General features: G+C 41.1%; 1 protein-coding gene across 4 annotated transcripts in view; it reads right to left on the bottom strand.

Annotated features, from left to right (window-relative positions):
• Positions 1-15,624, bottom strand: part of LOC139612544 (intermembrane lipid transfer protein VPS13B-like) — a 325,396-nt gene that overhangs the window by 70,955 nt on the left and 238,817 nt on the right. For all 4 annotated transcript variants that reach the window (XM_071468183.1, XM_071468180.1, XM_071468182.1 and 1 more), the window contains exon 38: positions 10,343-10,738. In XM_071468183.1, coding sequence (XP_071324284.1) covers positions 10,343-10,738 — 396 coding nt within the window. The remainder of the gene's footprint in view (positions 1-10,342; positions 10,739-15,624) is intronic.

Below are 15,624 nucleotides of genomic sequence, written 5' to 3'. Positions count from 1 at the left end.
TTTCACTTGAGGCAGGTAAGCCCAATATATGGGGTTTGAGGGAGTGATGGAAAGGCACATGAATGGAGTGGGGGTGGAGGTGATAAATTAATATAGATATGGAGGGAGGGAGAGACAGAACCAGATGATGTGAGAAACAACAAAATAACTGTAATGGCAGGGGGAGAAGGGGGCAGTTTACCTGCTGCTAATCTCTTCTGGTGCAGAAAGAGCTGTTTGAAATTACCTACTGAACTGTGGACATCGGCTAGGATTTATTAGACGGCACAGGGGAACTCCCAAACTGGACTGTTAAATGGGGAATCTTTCTTGCATAAGTACATACGGAAAAGCACATCCAAATTCCTGCATACATACAAATGTAAATGCAGACGCACAACCAGAGTCTAAGATACACCCCACACACACATTTGCGCATACACACAATCTGTATCAAAGCATTCTCTCCTGTCTCACCACGCGTCATTTAAAGCCCAGTTGACCGCAGTGCCTGGTGTTAAAGCCAGCAGCAGCAGCCAGCACTCCCAAAAATCACCCTAATTGGGAGTGGTTTTAACGAGGGGGAATCCCTTTCTTTCTTCATCCCTAACTCCATTCTTCCATCCAGGCTGAATAACAATCACAGGCACATTTCTCCATCCTCTCTCCATCCCTGCTTTTGCTCTGAATGACTATATTAAAGCTATGTAGGTTTGTCTCCAGAGATGTGTCAGCAGACAGCCCAAAGACATTACACCGCTGAGCTGTGAAGTACTGCTATTAGCAGGAAGGAGAGGAAGGAATGTGGAGGAAACAAATCAAACTGGGAAAGTACAGGAACATGACGCAGGCAGTACCTGCATGTCTTTATTTTCTACATACAGATGTGGCCAAAAGTGTCGCAACCCTTCCACTTAGAAAAGAAAAACTAAGTAACTGGCATCAACTATTCTCTATTCCATATTTCATAGACCAGACAAGTAGCTTTTCATTTTCAATGTAACATTATTTCCATTGTACTGTATATTATTTCCAGTTCTCTCAGCTTTGATCACCTGTTGGAGGAGATGACCTCTGGCTGACAGAGCTCTCTGACACTGGGCAGTATGTTTCACTCCAGAACACCTTGATAATCTTCTGATTTCACTGTGCTCTGCACAGATTCAAGGCACCCAAAGCAACCCCATAACACAAATGAGCCTCCATGTTTCACAGTGAACACAGAGCTTATGTAAATAACCAAAATGCTCTCATTTTGTTTCATCTGTAAACTCCAGTCAGGCTCCAGTTATTTCTCTTTCAGAAGTGGGGTCCTCTTGTGTCTTCTGTGGAATCACTGTCATTCAGAAAGTGACAATTGACATTGTCACTTTCTGCTGTACCTTGATCTTAGAGGTATGCCTGTATCTGTATCTTTAAGTTTTCCTTGGTTCTTGTTCCACCATTCAAACTGTCCTTCTGTTCAGTCTGAGGTCAATTTTCCTCTTGCAAGCTACATTCAGGGACGTTGGCTATGTTCCCATGGACCTTAAACTTCAAAATAATATTAATATTAGCAACTGTGGTCACAGGAACATCATTGGAGATGGGCTCATAAAATTATTTTCTTTCTTATCTCCTCAGGCAACACTCTTCTTTTCTCTGTCTTGTCCATGTTCAGTGTGGTGCTCACAACAATACCAAACAGCACAATAATTACTTTTCTCCATTTAAATAGGCTGAATGACTGATTGTAAGATTGAAGACACCTGTGATACTAATCGAAGGCAAACGTCTGCTTGAAATATTACTGCAATCAACTTATTTATCACCACTTCTAAGGGGTACCAGTAATTCTGGCCAATTTAAAAGATCTTTGTAGAATTAGCAAGAATTCAGCTCTTTTCACAGCTTCTTTGTTTTATTCTGTGGCAAACCAAAGGCAAGTATGCATGACAAGAGCTTTTATCAGCAGTTTTGAGGGAAGAACAGAGCATTTTTTTAAATGAGGTGTAAGGGTACCACTTCTGGCCACATCTGTATGGTGCATAAGTATTATATTCACAGATGATGCATAAAAAAGACAAAAAGCAACAAGACAATGGGGAAAAGAGAATGACAAAGGAAAAAAAGAAATACGTGGACACAGAGAATGGGAGAGAAGAGAAAGAGCATGAGATTGATTAATAATGAGAAAAAAAATGTGTTTTGACCTCAGACATATACTGTGGTGGTGGTATGAGAGATGATCCAAACTGAAGGCCAGTGGATAAACATCAATCCAATCACCTCTTAAAACAGCCCCACAACTTACAGATACAGACACACATGTGCACAAATACCTGAGAAATACCAAGACATTTCACTGAGACCTTATAGAGAAGCGTGGCGTGGGGATGAACAAGGATATTATGTTATGCCACTGGTAATTATGTGGCTGTTCCATTGTCCCATATGGAAAAGTGATACACTCACTCACACTCAGACACACACAGGGGGTAACTGGACAGCTGTTGTTTTGAGGGTATTTGAGGCAGCTCCTCTTCATGTGTTTGGGGTTTAGAAAACAGGCTTGAAGGAGCTGAATGAAATGAATATGGGGAAAAGAAAGTGGCACTAAAATTTAACACTTAACTGTTAAAGAATATAATATTAAATTATCAATGATATGACACTTGGTTATTATTATAGATATAAATTAAACTCCATACACAGATATACCAGGGGCCCTTGTGTTGGTGAGATGCAATATAGGAACTGTGTCAATATAATGAGAAACTTTGAGCACTCTGATCTGAACGCACCAACCTATACCTGCATATCATGTCACAATTAACTTGCCAGTAAAACAGTGCACACAAGCACATCCTCTGCATGCAAACATACAACCTATGACACCCGAGGAACAAAGTGGGTGGTGGAACAGGGTGGATGGAAATCTTCCTAAAGTGAAATACATCTCTGGCAAACACTTGGGTAAGATTAGATAGGATCTGAGACTGATTTACCGTGTCGGTTTCTCCCTGGAAGCCGTTATCTGACCACTGCCTGGCTGATTTATACCCTGGGACGTACTGGTATCAATTAGAAGAAACCTAAAGGAGTCATTACCTAACTAGCAGAGGCCCCTGAAGACTGTCTGGGATGGTAAGAGTAACAGAAGTAATATACTGTCACTCACCACAGAAATACACTATTCACTCACCACAAGACCACTATAGGACACTAGAGGAAACTGGTTTTGTAGCAGGGGACACCGTCAGCCAAAATGGCACAGCTCAGGGAGTTGTGTGTCATCCAAGCCGTTACAAATACAGTATACTGATGAGTGTTGATGAGTTACATATGGGCTCAATGACAGCTGCAACGCATAAGCAAATTACGTATGGTGGATTCATTTCTTAATATTTAACACTACATGTAATTTCTTTATGAGAAGACATGTATTACGATAATGGTCAAACAGAGAGCTCTTATTCCCACAAGTGGAATTTTCACTTTATGCCATTCTGTTCCCAAACCTAAGCCTGAAGGGTCCTGACAAATTATGGGGTTTTGGGTCAAGTTTGGGCCATCTTGTTTCATACTGCTTCAGGCTTGGTTTGGTTTGGGTTATTTTCTCTCTGGCAGCTCCAGTGGTGTGTGTGTGTGTGTGTGTGTGTGTGTGTGTGTGTGTGTGTGTGTGTGTGTGTGTGTGTGTGTGTGTGTGTGAGATATGTTGCAAATAGGATATGCAGTGCCCAGCAGGACTAGCCTAATGTTACTTTAGTCTGACAAACTAATGGTCAGCAATGGAAGAAATAAAGAATAATGTTGCTAAAGGGAGCGGCAGTACACAGTGAAACCTTATGACCTTGAATAACCTGATTGTGCTTGCACACACTTTTGTTCTGGATTAGGTCTGTTTAAGTTCTGAATTTAAGATCCATGTTCATCTGGTCAGTGCTGGATAATGGTGAAGTGGCAGAGGTAGATGGTTTCAGCTGTATTTGAGTAATGTTATTACTGCTGAACCTTTGTACTGTTTTGTAGTCACTGCCTTAAATTTTTTATAGTTTTGCTATACACCTGATACCACATAATTTATCAATAAACTTTATAGTTTCACACCTGGATAAAACAGCAGCTTTCCCTATAATCAATTCTTCTTTGCTGCTCTAAAGCACAGGAAGTTGTACTGTGCAGCTACTGGCAACTACTGTTTTAGACCAGTGAAGAAGAACTGATTTCTGGTAAAGAGTGTAATGTTAGCTGTTAGTGTTGTGAAAGAGTTATTTACTTCAAGATTTATGTTTTTATGATTAAATTAGATAATCAAAGACAGATTCTATGGCAATCATCTATTTGTAAGGTTTTTACCTGAGCCATGCCATACAACAATGACAGCAATCCTATCACATCCATAATGGTTAGTAGTTCACAGCTTTTTTTTTTTCTTTTTTTTTAATGCAGGGGTATCGAAACAGTACTTGGCAAAGGAAGAAAAGAGTTGTATCAGAACATCTCTGATGGCCATTCCCACATTAGCTGGGTACAGATTACAGAGGAAAATCAAAACCTGAATAAATGAGTGGAGAAACATGCGAAATCCAGATGCTTCCACACAGGTGCACTGCATGGTACAGTTACACAAATAACATCTAGTCATGCTTTGTGAGATGTATAAAAATACTGAGTAGACCCAATTTATTCTGACTTTGTATCAAGATGGTAACAGGAACAGAATGACAGAGGGCTATGCAGCCTGCTCCTCTGGCCCGATCACAACAACACAGTGCTTTCAATCTCTGTCTCGCTCCCTCTCTTGCCCTCATGGTCCAACAACCAGCCCAGTCCATCAGGAATCTTCCTGTGCCCCCCAGTTATGCCCAACATACACCAGACTTAATCAAAGTTATAATAACTAATCTGGATCTGCCTCAAACTTTAATGGGTCCTTCCCTGGCCCATGCTTTATCCCTCCACCAAGTTCATGGGTGAACACGTAACCTCCTTAGTGAAGTCCTCATCGGCATCATACACATTCTGGGAATGTAATATCACACAAATGCTCCATTGAGGTGATGGGTAACTAGCTACAAGATACTTAACCTCTTTGGTTAGATCAAACAGTTTGTTCATTTTCCACTGAAGAGTTGGCAAGAAGTGGCACGTTTCAATAATTAACAGGTCATTGTGCTTACCAGAGCTGGAATGATTAGTAAATTAACTGATTAGTCCACTGACTGAAAAACACTGGGCAACTATTTTGATAACTGATTAGTTGTTACGATAACTTTTGAAGCAAGAATGCCAAACATTCTGCATCTTCCCAGCTTCTAAACCAGCTGCTTTTCTCTGTTTTATATGATAGTACACTGAATATCTTTAGGTTTTGGAGTAAATGTTTGACATAGCAATTCAGTGATGAGGTCACTTTGGCTTATAGGAAATTGTGATGGTAATATATTAATACATTCACATTTCAACTTCCAACCAAACAATCAATTAATCAATGAAAAAATGGTCAGATTGACTGCTAAAGAAAATAATCAATAGCTGCAGCTCTACTAAGTTCTTCTTTCTGACCGTTCTCCTGGTTAGAAGTTTCCACTCAGAGTGTAGACTGTTGCTCATCACGGCTCCTTGCTGAGAGCCACCAGTGTTCCTCAAAATATGAGTTTTGAGCATTAAACAAAGACATCTGTTAAAAACTCCTGCAAACTCTTGTTTATGTTTGTCTTTGATAGTCATAGTGAATACCAAGTTGGGTTAAGTTGCCAAATCACAGGATGGTGTATTTCCAAATATAAATCTCTTAAAGCTCTGCTTCTCCCAAAATGTTGAAACAGAAATAATATGATAAATGGAAAAGAGTGGCTTTGTTGCAGCAGAGTAAACACACAGACATGACTGTAATTCAAAAATTGGCCAGGGAAACAAAATAAAACTTGAAAAAAAATGAAGAGACATAAATAAATAATGGATAGTTTTCACTTCATTCGGAGAACATACGTTTTCCTTTACAAGTGTGCTGGAGTAAATCACCATGAAAAAGCAAAGGTTCCACAGAGGCAAAAGACCAAGGAGAAAGGTTTGTGTGTGTACGTGCATGTTGTAGTGTGCATATGTAAAAGTGTGCACTAATAACGGGGTCTGCTCTTGTGTGTGTGTGTATGTGTTCGTAGGAAATCGGGGGCACTCTATGGGCAGTCTGACGGAGAGCTGAGAGATTAGGGAGGGTCTTGTTTCATGGACCTTAAGACATCTGTTCTCTCTCTCTTGCCCACCTCCCAACCTTTCTTTCATTGAACTATAAATGCCCCCCTACCTTGGGGAGGGGTGAGTCGTGGATGGAGGGAGGAATGTGGGGCTTCCACTTGCTTTTCATTAACACAGGATCTGGTAACACACCTCACTGTCAACCTAATCCCCTCTCTCTCCATCTTGTCCCCTGGCAGAGGGGGGCTGCCATGACCAGGTACAGAGCCCCAGATGTTCCATGGATGAGGGGGGTGGATGACAGGGTCTTCACCCCACTGCAGCTATGGATGTACTCTAATGAAGACAGGGTGGGGCTGGGTGAGTGCAAAGACATACACTGAAGAGACCCATGTTACTGCTCACACAGAGTAATCTGCCTGCCTTCTGTTCCCCCCCTGCCCTGCATTATATCTCCTTTAACTTTTTTTAAGTTAAACTTTTTTTTACTCATCTGCTCTTCTGTCCAACTTCAACTCATAAACGTATTTCTTTTCTTGAGCTGACTCTCCTCTCTGCTCAGTCCTGCTATTTTTCTCTTTGTCAAATAGTGATTTCTTTCCTATGACTTCTTTTATCTTACTCCTTCTCCCCCTCTCACATTTCTGTCACTACATCTTAATTTTTTCTCTCCCTCTACTTCTCTATCTCCATCGCCCTCCTGCTTCCCTTCTTTCATAACTTGTTCCCCTCCTCTTCTCCCCCCTCCTGCTTCCTCTTACAAACTGGCATCATCCTGAGGTCTGCTCAGGATGTGGTCCATCAATCTAAGCCTGCCATTGAGGAGCAGCAACGCAACAAAAGCAGCAACAGTAGTGGTACATACTGTAGCAGTAGGAATACTACATTCTCCTGTCTTACATCTCTCATGTACAGGTTCTCCCAGGGGGGTCATTCCCGCTGACTTATTGTGGCAGCTCAAATGCTCAACCTTACAGAACGGGAATCCCAACCTTTATCTTCCTGAAATTCCAAGGTATCCATTTTCTGAGGTATAGAGCGGGCTGGAGAGGCCGGGTGGTGGTGAGTGATGGAGCCAGTGCAGCTAAGGCTAAGAGTCAGCAGATACATCTATTGTCGTCAGTGATCACTCTGTGTAATTTGAGACAGTTTGTCTCCTTTCGATGTCAACAAATCTGGAAACACTATGTGAAGAAGCCCTGTGGGAAAATAACCATGTGTGTTGTGACCAAGATCTACAAGAGTGCTAAAGTTATCAAGAGTGGAAAAAAGAAACAACTGGGTGAGACAAACATGTTATTCAGCAGGATAACATGAGAAATTGACTTTCAATTACTGTTTCCCACACAGACAAAAGATGCTGTTTATGGGGATTTAGTTTCATGTAAACTTTACAACATATGCAGGTGAAGTTTGAACATGTTCTCAGAGATGAGGCAAAGAGATGAAATATCAGGGCCTATAATGAGATCTACATAGAGGATCTCAAAGCTCTCAGGTATTTCAGCGAATGCTCATATATGATATATGAGGAGCTGAATGAAACTTTTACTGCACATGATGACAACATTAGTTTTATGGGCAGTTATTATAATGTCTTGTTCAGAACATACATAGGCCTACATAATGTTATGTTTTCCAAGCCGTAACAAAGAGCTTGGAGCCAAATAGAAGATGACTGATCCAGAGGATGTCAATAAACACCTGTGGTCTTAATCCACCATTCTTATTTGTGTCCAGTCAAAGTATAATCTCTTCAGAGCAGCAGGGGCTCTATGTCAAGGTGCTGGTAACGGTGGAGAAAGCAATATCCATGAACAGTTCACTACACACTGATTTCTATTTCCTGTCTTACTGTAAATGAATCAGAGAACTACTATTAATAAATCTCTTAAAAAGTATTACTATATGCAAAGAAAAAGCAATCACTATAAACTGTAGAATCATTTGAATGGAAAGTGAGTGGGAGAGTCTTAGCTTTCATATTAGCAAAATTGTCTCCAAACTCAATTTCTTTTTCCATTGCATTGCACACAAAGTTTCAACGGTGTTTATTGAAGAATGGATGAAAGCTGAAAAGCTGGTGAAAATCAGGGCAGGGCATGGGTGCTGAGTATTGTGTCACCGTGCAGTTATGCAGATTTGGGTAAACAAAGTGCAAATTGTTTGAGGTTTTAATTAACATTTTCGACAATCATTTTATCTGAAGTAACCCTATATAACAACATCTGCAAAACAGATGCAGGCACTTAGAGAGCCCAGTTCCAGCTCTGTCCTTGTCCCTTCGCACCCCCAACACAGGAGATGCGTTGCTAAGCGGCACTGAGGTATAAACCATGTACTGCTAAATTATGAGTCAACCTGTCCCTAGTTATCTACTGCATGTGGCACATGAGCTCCTCACTCTCTTTTACCCCACTGTTTCCATCTGGTGTCCAGTTTGAAAGATGTGCCAAGAAAACAGCAAAAAACTGAAAAACAAACCAAAAATCTGATCATCTGTTACAGTGCGTTGGCTCAAACCCAACAGCACAGAGAAATTGGAAGCGTTTTAATTTATATTAGTATTAGCAGATCTGATTGTCATAATGGAAACACTGTGATGCCTCCTGGATAATAGTCAGTGTTGATGAAGGCAGGGTTTGGTCTGAACAAGAAAACAAACATCTCACTCTCACACACACTCATACATTAGCACATGAAAATATCATTCTCTCTCAGATCCTAATATACACAGACCCTTGCAATCAAATACACACACACAGTCTCACACCAGCTAAAGATCCAAGACTAACACAAACATCTCACTTTACAGTTTTACTGACAAACCTTGTTTTTGGCAGATGAGGGCTTTGCTAGCATGTGTAAAAAAACAGCAATATTCCAAATAATACTGAAAGCAATACTGTTATGTAGGTCCCAACCTTTCCCAGTATGACTGAATGACAGTGAAGGCTGAGGCATAACATCAACACAACAGACAAAGGTAGAAAGTGGAAAGTTTGGCTAAGTGCTACACAGTGATATACTGATCAATAACTATTCAGAAACTACAACACTTTATAGTTTTATGTGTTGTCCCATATACTTATTGACTGCAGTATTAGAACTTTTCTACTTTTCTCTTAATACAACCTGCTCTTTAATTAAACACATTCCTGAGGAACATGTTGCAACACTCCAGCTACATTCCGAACAAATTTTAATCTGAATGAATAACAAATAGAAGAGTGGGGTGCACTGGGTACGGCGCTTCAGAGTTTGTCCACATCAATATTTGTTTGGTTACATAACATAATGACATGAAACAGAACAATTTGTTCTTCACTACATTTTTATTGGATATTTGGAACTTTGTGTAACTGTACTTTATTTTCAAAGGCCTGGACTGATTCCTGTTGGCTCACATGGTGAGCTAGGGTACTGGACAAATGACACGCCACAAAAAAGTGTACATTTATTGTTGTGTACTCAGGACTCTTAAAATTGTGGTTTCTTTAAAATATGATAAATCTGCCAAATGTGGTGAAGTCATTGCAGTTGTTTCCAATGTAGCTCCACCTGTTTCAAGAACTTCCTTGAAACAAGTGGCAATATCTTGAAATAAAGCATATATTTAATAAGATGGATTACATCACTAGTTTGATGTTTTTCACTTTTTACATTAAGAGAAAGTAAGAGTGAGTTATTTAAGGTCCATATCCTTGTTACTTTTGCATCAATACAACATGGTCCATTTACTGAACTTAGATAAGACAATTGACAATCTAAAGCATCAGGGACTATACAACTAAGAGTCAGCTACAGAGAGCTCATGGAACAAAGGCTGATGAAAGTTAATAATGTAAAACTTTCTTACATGCTGGTATAATTTACAACTAATAATTAACAGTTATTTGGATCCTATGTTTCTGGTTTAAACACAAGGTGAACAGAAGGTCTAAGAGGGTTTGAAGAACTATTACAATTAATATTTGGCTGGCTCATCTTGGTAACAGCCCCCAAGTATGGTTTTCATTACTTGCTTTGGTGTTCAGTTGATTACAAATTAATTCAGCAAATTACAGAAACTGTGGTTTTATGTTTCTGCACCTGTGATCCAGTGCATCTGTTCTACTTGTACTGCTCTTGTGAGTGTCATTTTTTAGTTTCTGCAAATAGAAGATGTTTGTCTTTTACTCACCTTCTATTCTTGGCCCAGACTTCATGTTCAGACTTCCTGTCATGGCGGATACTGACACTGTCACGCTGGGCTTCTTTGGGTGAGCCTCCGTTTCCATGACTACTACAATCTGGGCAGTGTGGAGAGAGACCTTATGGAAGGACAACGCCAGGGCCCTGAAGCTGCTGCTTTTACCCAGGGCTGAGGCCTGATGGTGGGGGTCTGAATGAGAGAGAATGGGCCTGGGCTTTGTCTTTGTAGGGGAAGAATGAGGTGTGGAGAAAGCAGACGGTGGTTTCGTGGAGGTATCCCACTCGTGGTTTGGTAGGACTTTCTTCAGGTAGGCTTTGGCCTGCTCCAGCTTCACCAGTGTAGGATTGATTTTCAGGGGGCGTGAGAGCTCTATGTTCAGCTCAGCTGTGGAGAGAGGGAGAAAGAAAAAGATGAGACATGAAACAGTGAAGAAAAGAGACAAAACAAAAGAACATTACTAATGTTGGAATGAATGAATATTTTATAAACAACAACTCCCTCTGTGGACAGTTACTGAGCAGTGTCTTGTGCTCATCATGAATTCTGTTTATGAAGTACTGAATAATAAAGAAAACCAGGCAGGAAGTAGAGACAGCAATGCTTTTGGACATGTTACAAAAACATGACTTTACTTTTGGGGCAAAAAGCTGCCTCATGACACAAGTACACTGAGAAGTTAGTATGTTTTATTCATGTGATTGTGTTTAGTTAGTGCTAAAGCAGGGCACCTTAAACGAAGGACACAAATTGAATAAATTCCCTGCTGGCTGGGGCCCTTGCTCCTTGCTGAATCTTACATCTTACTCCATCAGTGTCATTTGGAAACACACCATAAACTGGACACAATCCATTTGTGGATTTTAAGAAAAGGCAGGCTTCATCAGTACCACTAAGTCAGATCTGTTGCCATCTAACCCATGGAATGCTGCACAATGCCATGTCTCGTAAATCAAACTTTGAACTCCTCTCTTCTCTTCTAATCACTAAGCTTTGCATGCAAGTAACTGTTAAATAACAGCTGGGTCCAGTCTCAATCTCCTTCTTACATGCACACACACAGTTACTAGCTGTCTCCCTGTGAGATCCTAACGTGACGCTGCGGAATGGCAGAAGAGAATCTTTCTTCATGCCAGCCACATAAATCCAAGACTCCTCGGCATCTTCCCTTCCACCTCTCCCTTACTCTGTGATGCACTACAGCCTTCAAACACTTGACTGGAATTCACAGAGACACATGACTTAACTCAATGCCGTTTTACACCACTTCCATTATCCCATTTTTCCACTTGGTCATGATGATGGGAGAAGGAAGCAGCCGAAAACAACAGCAGCTGTTTTTCATGGTCTCATCAAGACACCAGTGTTTGGAGGCTTTTTAAGGGTTTTAGGCTTCCTGTCTGTCTCCTTCCCAGGTAGGAGCACTGGATGACTTGACCAGGACTGCTGCCAAGAGAAGCAAGTATATACACACAGACACAGACACACAGACACACAGAGACACAGAGACACAGAGACACAGAGACACACACACACACACACACACACACACACACACACACACTTCCCTGAGGGTGGAAGTAAGGCACTTGGTCAAAGAGAGGGATGGCTGGAGAGGAATTGGAGGAAAGATGGAAAGGAAAGGTGGATTTTTCTGTGCAATGTAGCTTATCATTTCCACTTGACTTATCACCAGGAAACGTTCCAGTGGTGGAATAAATAGCCCGTATGCAGCTGTTCATCCAGGTTCCTCTGCTCCCTTTCCCTTACCCTTTCATCCTCTCCCCCTCTGTTTCATGTAGCCCATCTTTCTGCTTCCTCACGCTTCTCTCCTTCCTTTCTATCTTTTATTTTTCCTCCATTCCCCATTTCAACAGCCCCTCCCCCTCTGTAATCACATAAAGCTGTCTCCGATCACCCACTCAGGGCCAGTGCTGGGGCCTGAGCCTTGCCTGGCTCTCTGCAGAAGGAGACATGGTCCTGATTATCATTTGTCCTTCTTCCCAAAGTCTCTTTCTGCCCCGAACCTTAAAACCCATCCTCCAGCCCAGATATGGCCAGTTCTGGAGTGACAGTACTACCTGTTAAACCCTACAGAAACTCACCTGGCCTGAGTGAGCACAAACATGCAATTTGGTCCAGTCACTTCAACTTTTCTGGAAATTTGACTGATCATCTGATCTTGACCAATGATATTCCTGATATTCTGCACTACCAAAGTAGTGGTAAATTGTTTTGTACCGTGTGCAACATTGTGGTGGAACACAAATGAAAGTCATCGGTTGACAAACACCTTTCTATAGCAAAACACCCAGAGAATGGCTGAATTGTTTGTTGATGAATTCCCCCCCCCCCAAAAAAAAAAAAATAAATAAATAAATAAATAAATAATTGAAACCATAGAAATAAGACATTATCATGTGAAAAATATTCCTGCACTGCTACTACACATTCAGGACCTTCCACTAATGGGTCGTTTGGTCCTGTCAGAGCTGTCTCTCTACCACATACAGCTCTCTGGGTTTGTGAGAATGTTTTACTGGACAGGCAATGAACTACCTGTTTTTATTGTAGACGGAACTTAGACAATGATGCATCAAGACTGTTAACTGCACAGTGTGTAAGAAAGGATATTGTAATTTCCATCAAAAAGATTTGTCTGTTGCCCAAAACTGTTTTACTGACATTGTTTGTCATAAATGGAAAAAGCAATGAAGTGCAGCAAACAGCTAGTCCATTAATTCATAAAAATCATAATGCTTTCAATAACATGACCTCAGACATGTTACATGCTGCAGTTTAACTGACTGACACACCTATCATTTTATATTTTAACAATTCCTTAAGAGATTAAAAGATGAGTTCAAAGAAAATTAATTTGACTTTTGCATGGTGAAATGACAAAAGGATAAGCTTCAGTCATTTATGCGAACTCAGAAACACTGGAACGCTGAAAAGGAAGGGGGCCTCAGCATCTGTACAGTTTCCCCGTCTTTGAAAATTCATCAAAGGATGAATTTTTGCAGAATTCGAATGAAATCACATCATAGCTTTACATGGCCATAAGTAAAGCACATTGGTCAAATCCTTCAGTTTAGTTGTTTCTGAAGGTGTGTGAGACAGCCTTTACAGTGGTGTTCCATGTGGCTTCACTGTGGAGGCACAAAAAGAAGGAACTAAAACCTTGCAACAGGAAAAGAAAAAAAGAAACTATTTAACTATTTACAAGTCATGACGGACTTTTTTTTTTTACAGACTAAACTGCAAAATCATGGATTTATGAATCAAGATGTGACACAGCAGTATGACTTCTCAGTGATATGCACTGCCACACACTTACACACTGCAGTGAAGAATGGGAAAAACTTGGGGAAGTACAGATAACAATCTCATTTACTGTTGCTTTCAAACGTGCTGTTATTCTTTACACGGACAGCAGCAATTTTTTTTAAAAGTGAGAAAATATCAAAAGAGAGCTTTTCCAACAGTGGCATTCTCACACATGAGAGTTTTAATAGAAAAATGTTAGCTTCAGCTGTAAGAGTAATGGCTATTTTAAGAGGACTGTCAGTGGAAGGTCTGTGCAAGGAGTAAGCATCAAGCCTGGAGGTTAAGAGGTGGTGTTAGTGTTCATATACCTTTCAAGAACAGGCCTTAATGTGAACAGGCTGGGGGGAATCAGAGACTGGCCCTTCTCAGGTGTCAGCCTCTATTAGCACTGGAGAAAGTGGGAGATCAAGGCCTGACAGAGGCACACACACACACACACACACACACACACACACACACACACACACACACACACACACACACACACACACACACACACACACACACACACACACATATATATATATTACTCTGCAAAGTGGTGGGGGAGATCAACTATGCTTATTACCCAGGTTACTGTGCCTTTTTGGCAAGGTCATACATGACGCCATCCCCACTTTGAACCTAGTGTTGGGAACAATGTGTGTGTGCAAACACCACAAACATTGTTTTCATTCCCACCCCACTTTTGATTTCTGGAGCTGACTTTTATGCTCAACTCTTGACAGCAGAGAGCCTGTGTCAGACACAGGTGGCAATGTGTCAAATTACACAGGACCCATATGTGAAGGGCATGTGTGGATGTCTGTGTTTGTAAGTGCCAACATTTTTTTTCAGGTACATCTGTGGAATTCCACAGACACAAAAAGCCTCATACCAAGTAAGGCCAGTGACACGCACCTCAGATGCCATCTGACTCAAATTATAGTGGTTCTGGATGGTTCGGAGGGGCACAGGCTTGTATACAGTAACTGACAACAATTCTACAAACCCATAGCTTGATGGGAACCAGGGACACAGGAGAGTAATGGTTCCAATTTGTTCTAGCTAATCTATCACCTGCTGCTTCTCTACAGAGGGCTTGGATGATCTCTCGTCTCCAAGTGGTAGCAGTTACCTCTGGACTTGTTCAGTGACCCTCTTAAAGACTGGAACTGAGTAAGAAAGATGAGAAAGGGAGGGAAGGAAAGTGTTTGAGTGTTTGTGTTTTCACTGGTCAATCACTGAACTCCTCTCATGTTAGAAAAAAACAAACCCAGGCCGATCTTTTTCATGTACGTTCTTGCTGGTCAAGCCTTGAACACTCCCGGTGTCTGAAAAAATCTGGCTTCTTGTCCGCATCTGCATTAGTGGTGTATATGTAAGTGTGTGCATATGTGATGAGCAGCTGCTGAGAGAGGATCAATGCTGAAACACCACCCAATTTACAGTACACATGTTACAAGTATTTCCCACTCAGCATCCTTGGGAGGGCAGCTTTGATTGGTCCTGCAGAGGAAATGCTGCTGAAATTGCGAGCATATTGCTGTAAACACACAGCAAGACCTGGCCTCGTGGCAGTCTGCTCTCTGTTTGCGCCTCGTTGAAATAAATGAAATGTGAAGCATTGTTGAATCAAAGTAGAGCTGCCAGACATGATACATACACATTGCAGCACAAACACACAGCGACAGACAGTTAGAAAGACTTGCATATGCAAATAAACCATCTCTAAAAACATCACGGGGGAGATAATTAAAATGCTGGATGTGCATTTTCTTTCTAATTCTGTCTTCATTCATCCTTTCTTTACTCTTCCTCGCACTCTTTTTTGTTTCATATTAAAAATAGGTGAATCCATGCAATCAAACCACTGAGTAGAGGCATCAAAACATGTCTTACCAGGTCAAGACATTTACTGAACCTTCTTATGAGTGATGCCAATGCCTCAGTTAAGACTGATA

The sequence above is a fragment of the Trachinotus anak genome, unplaced genomic scaffold (assembly GCF_046630095.1).
Source record: "Trachinotus anak isolate AG129_WGS33_773 ecotype Australia unplaced genomic scaffold, CSIRO_AGI_Tana_v1 ptg000032l, whole genome shotgun sequence".
NCBI lineage: Eukaryota > Metazoa > Chordata > Actinopteri > Carangiformes > Carangidae > Trachinotus > Trachinotus anak.
Note: the sequence above shows the minus strand (reverse complement) of the source record. Positions and strands in the feature narration are given on the sequence as shown.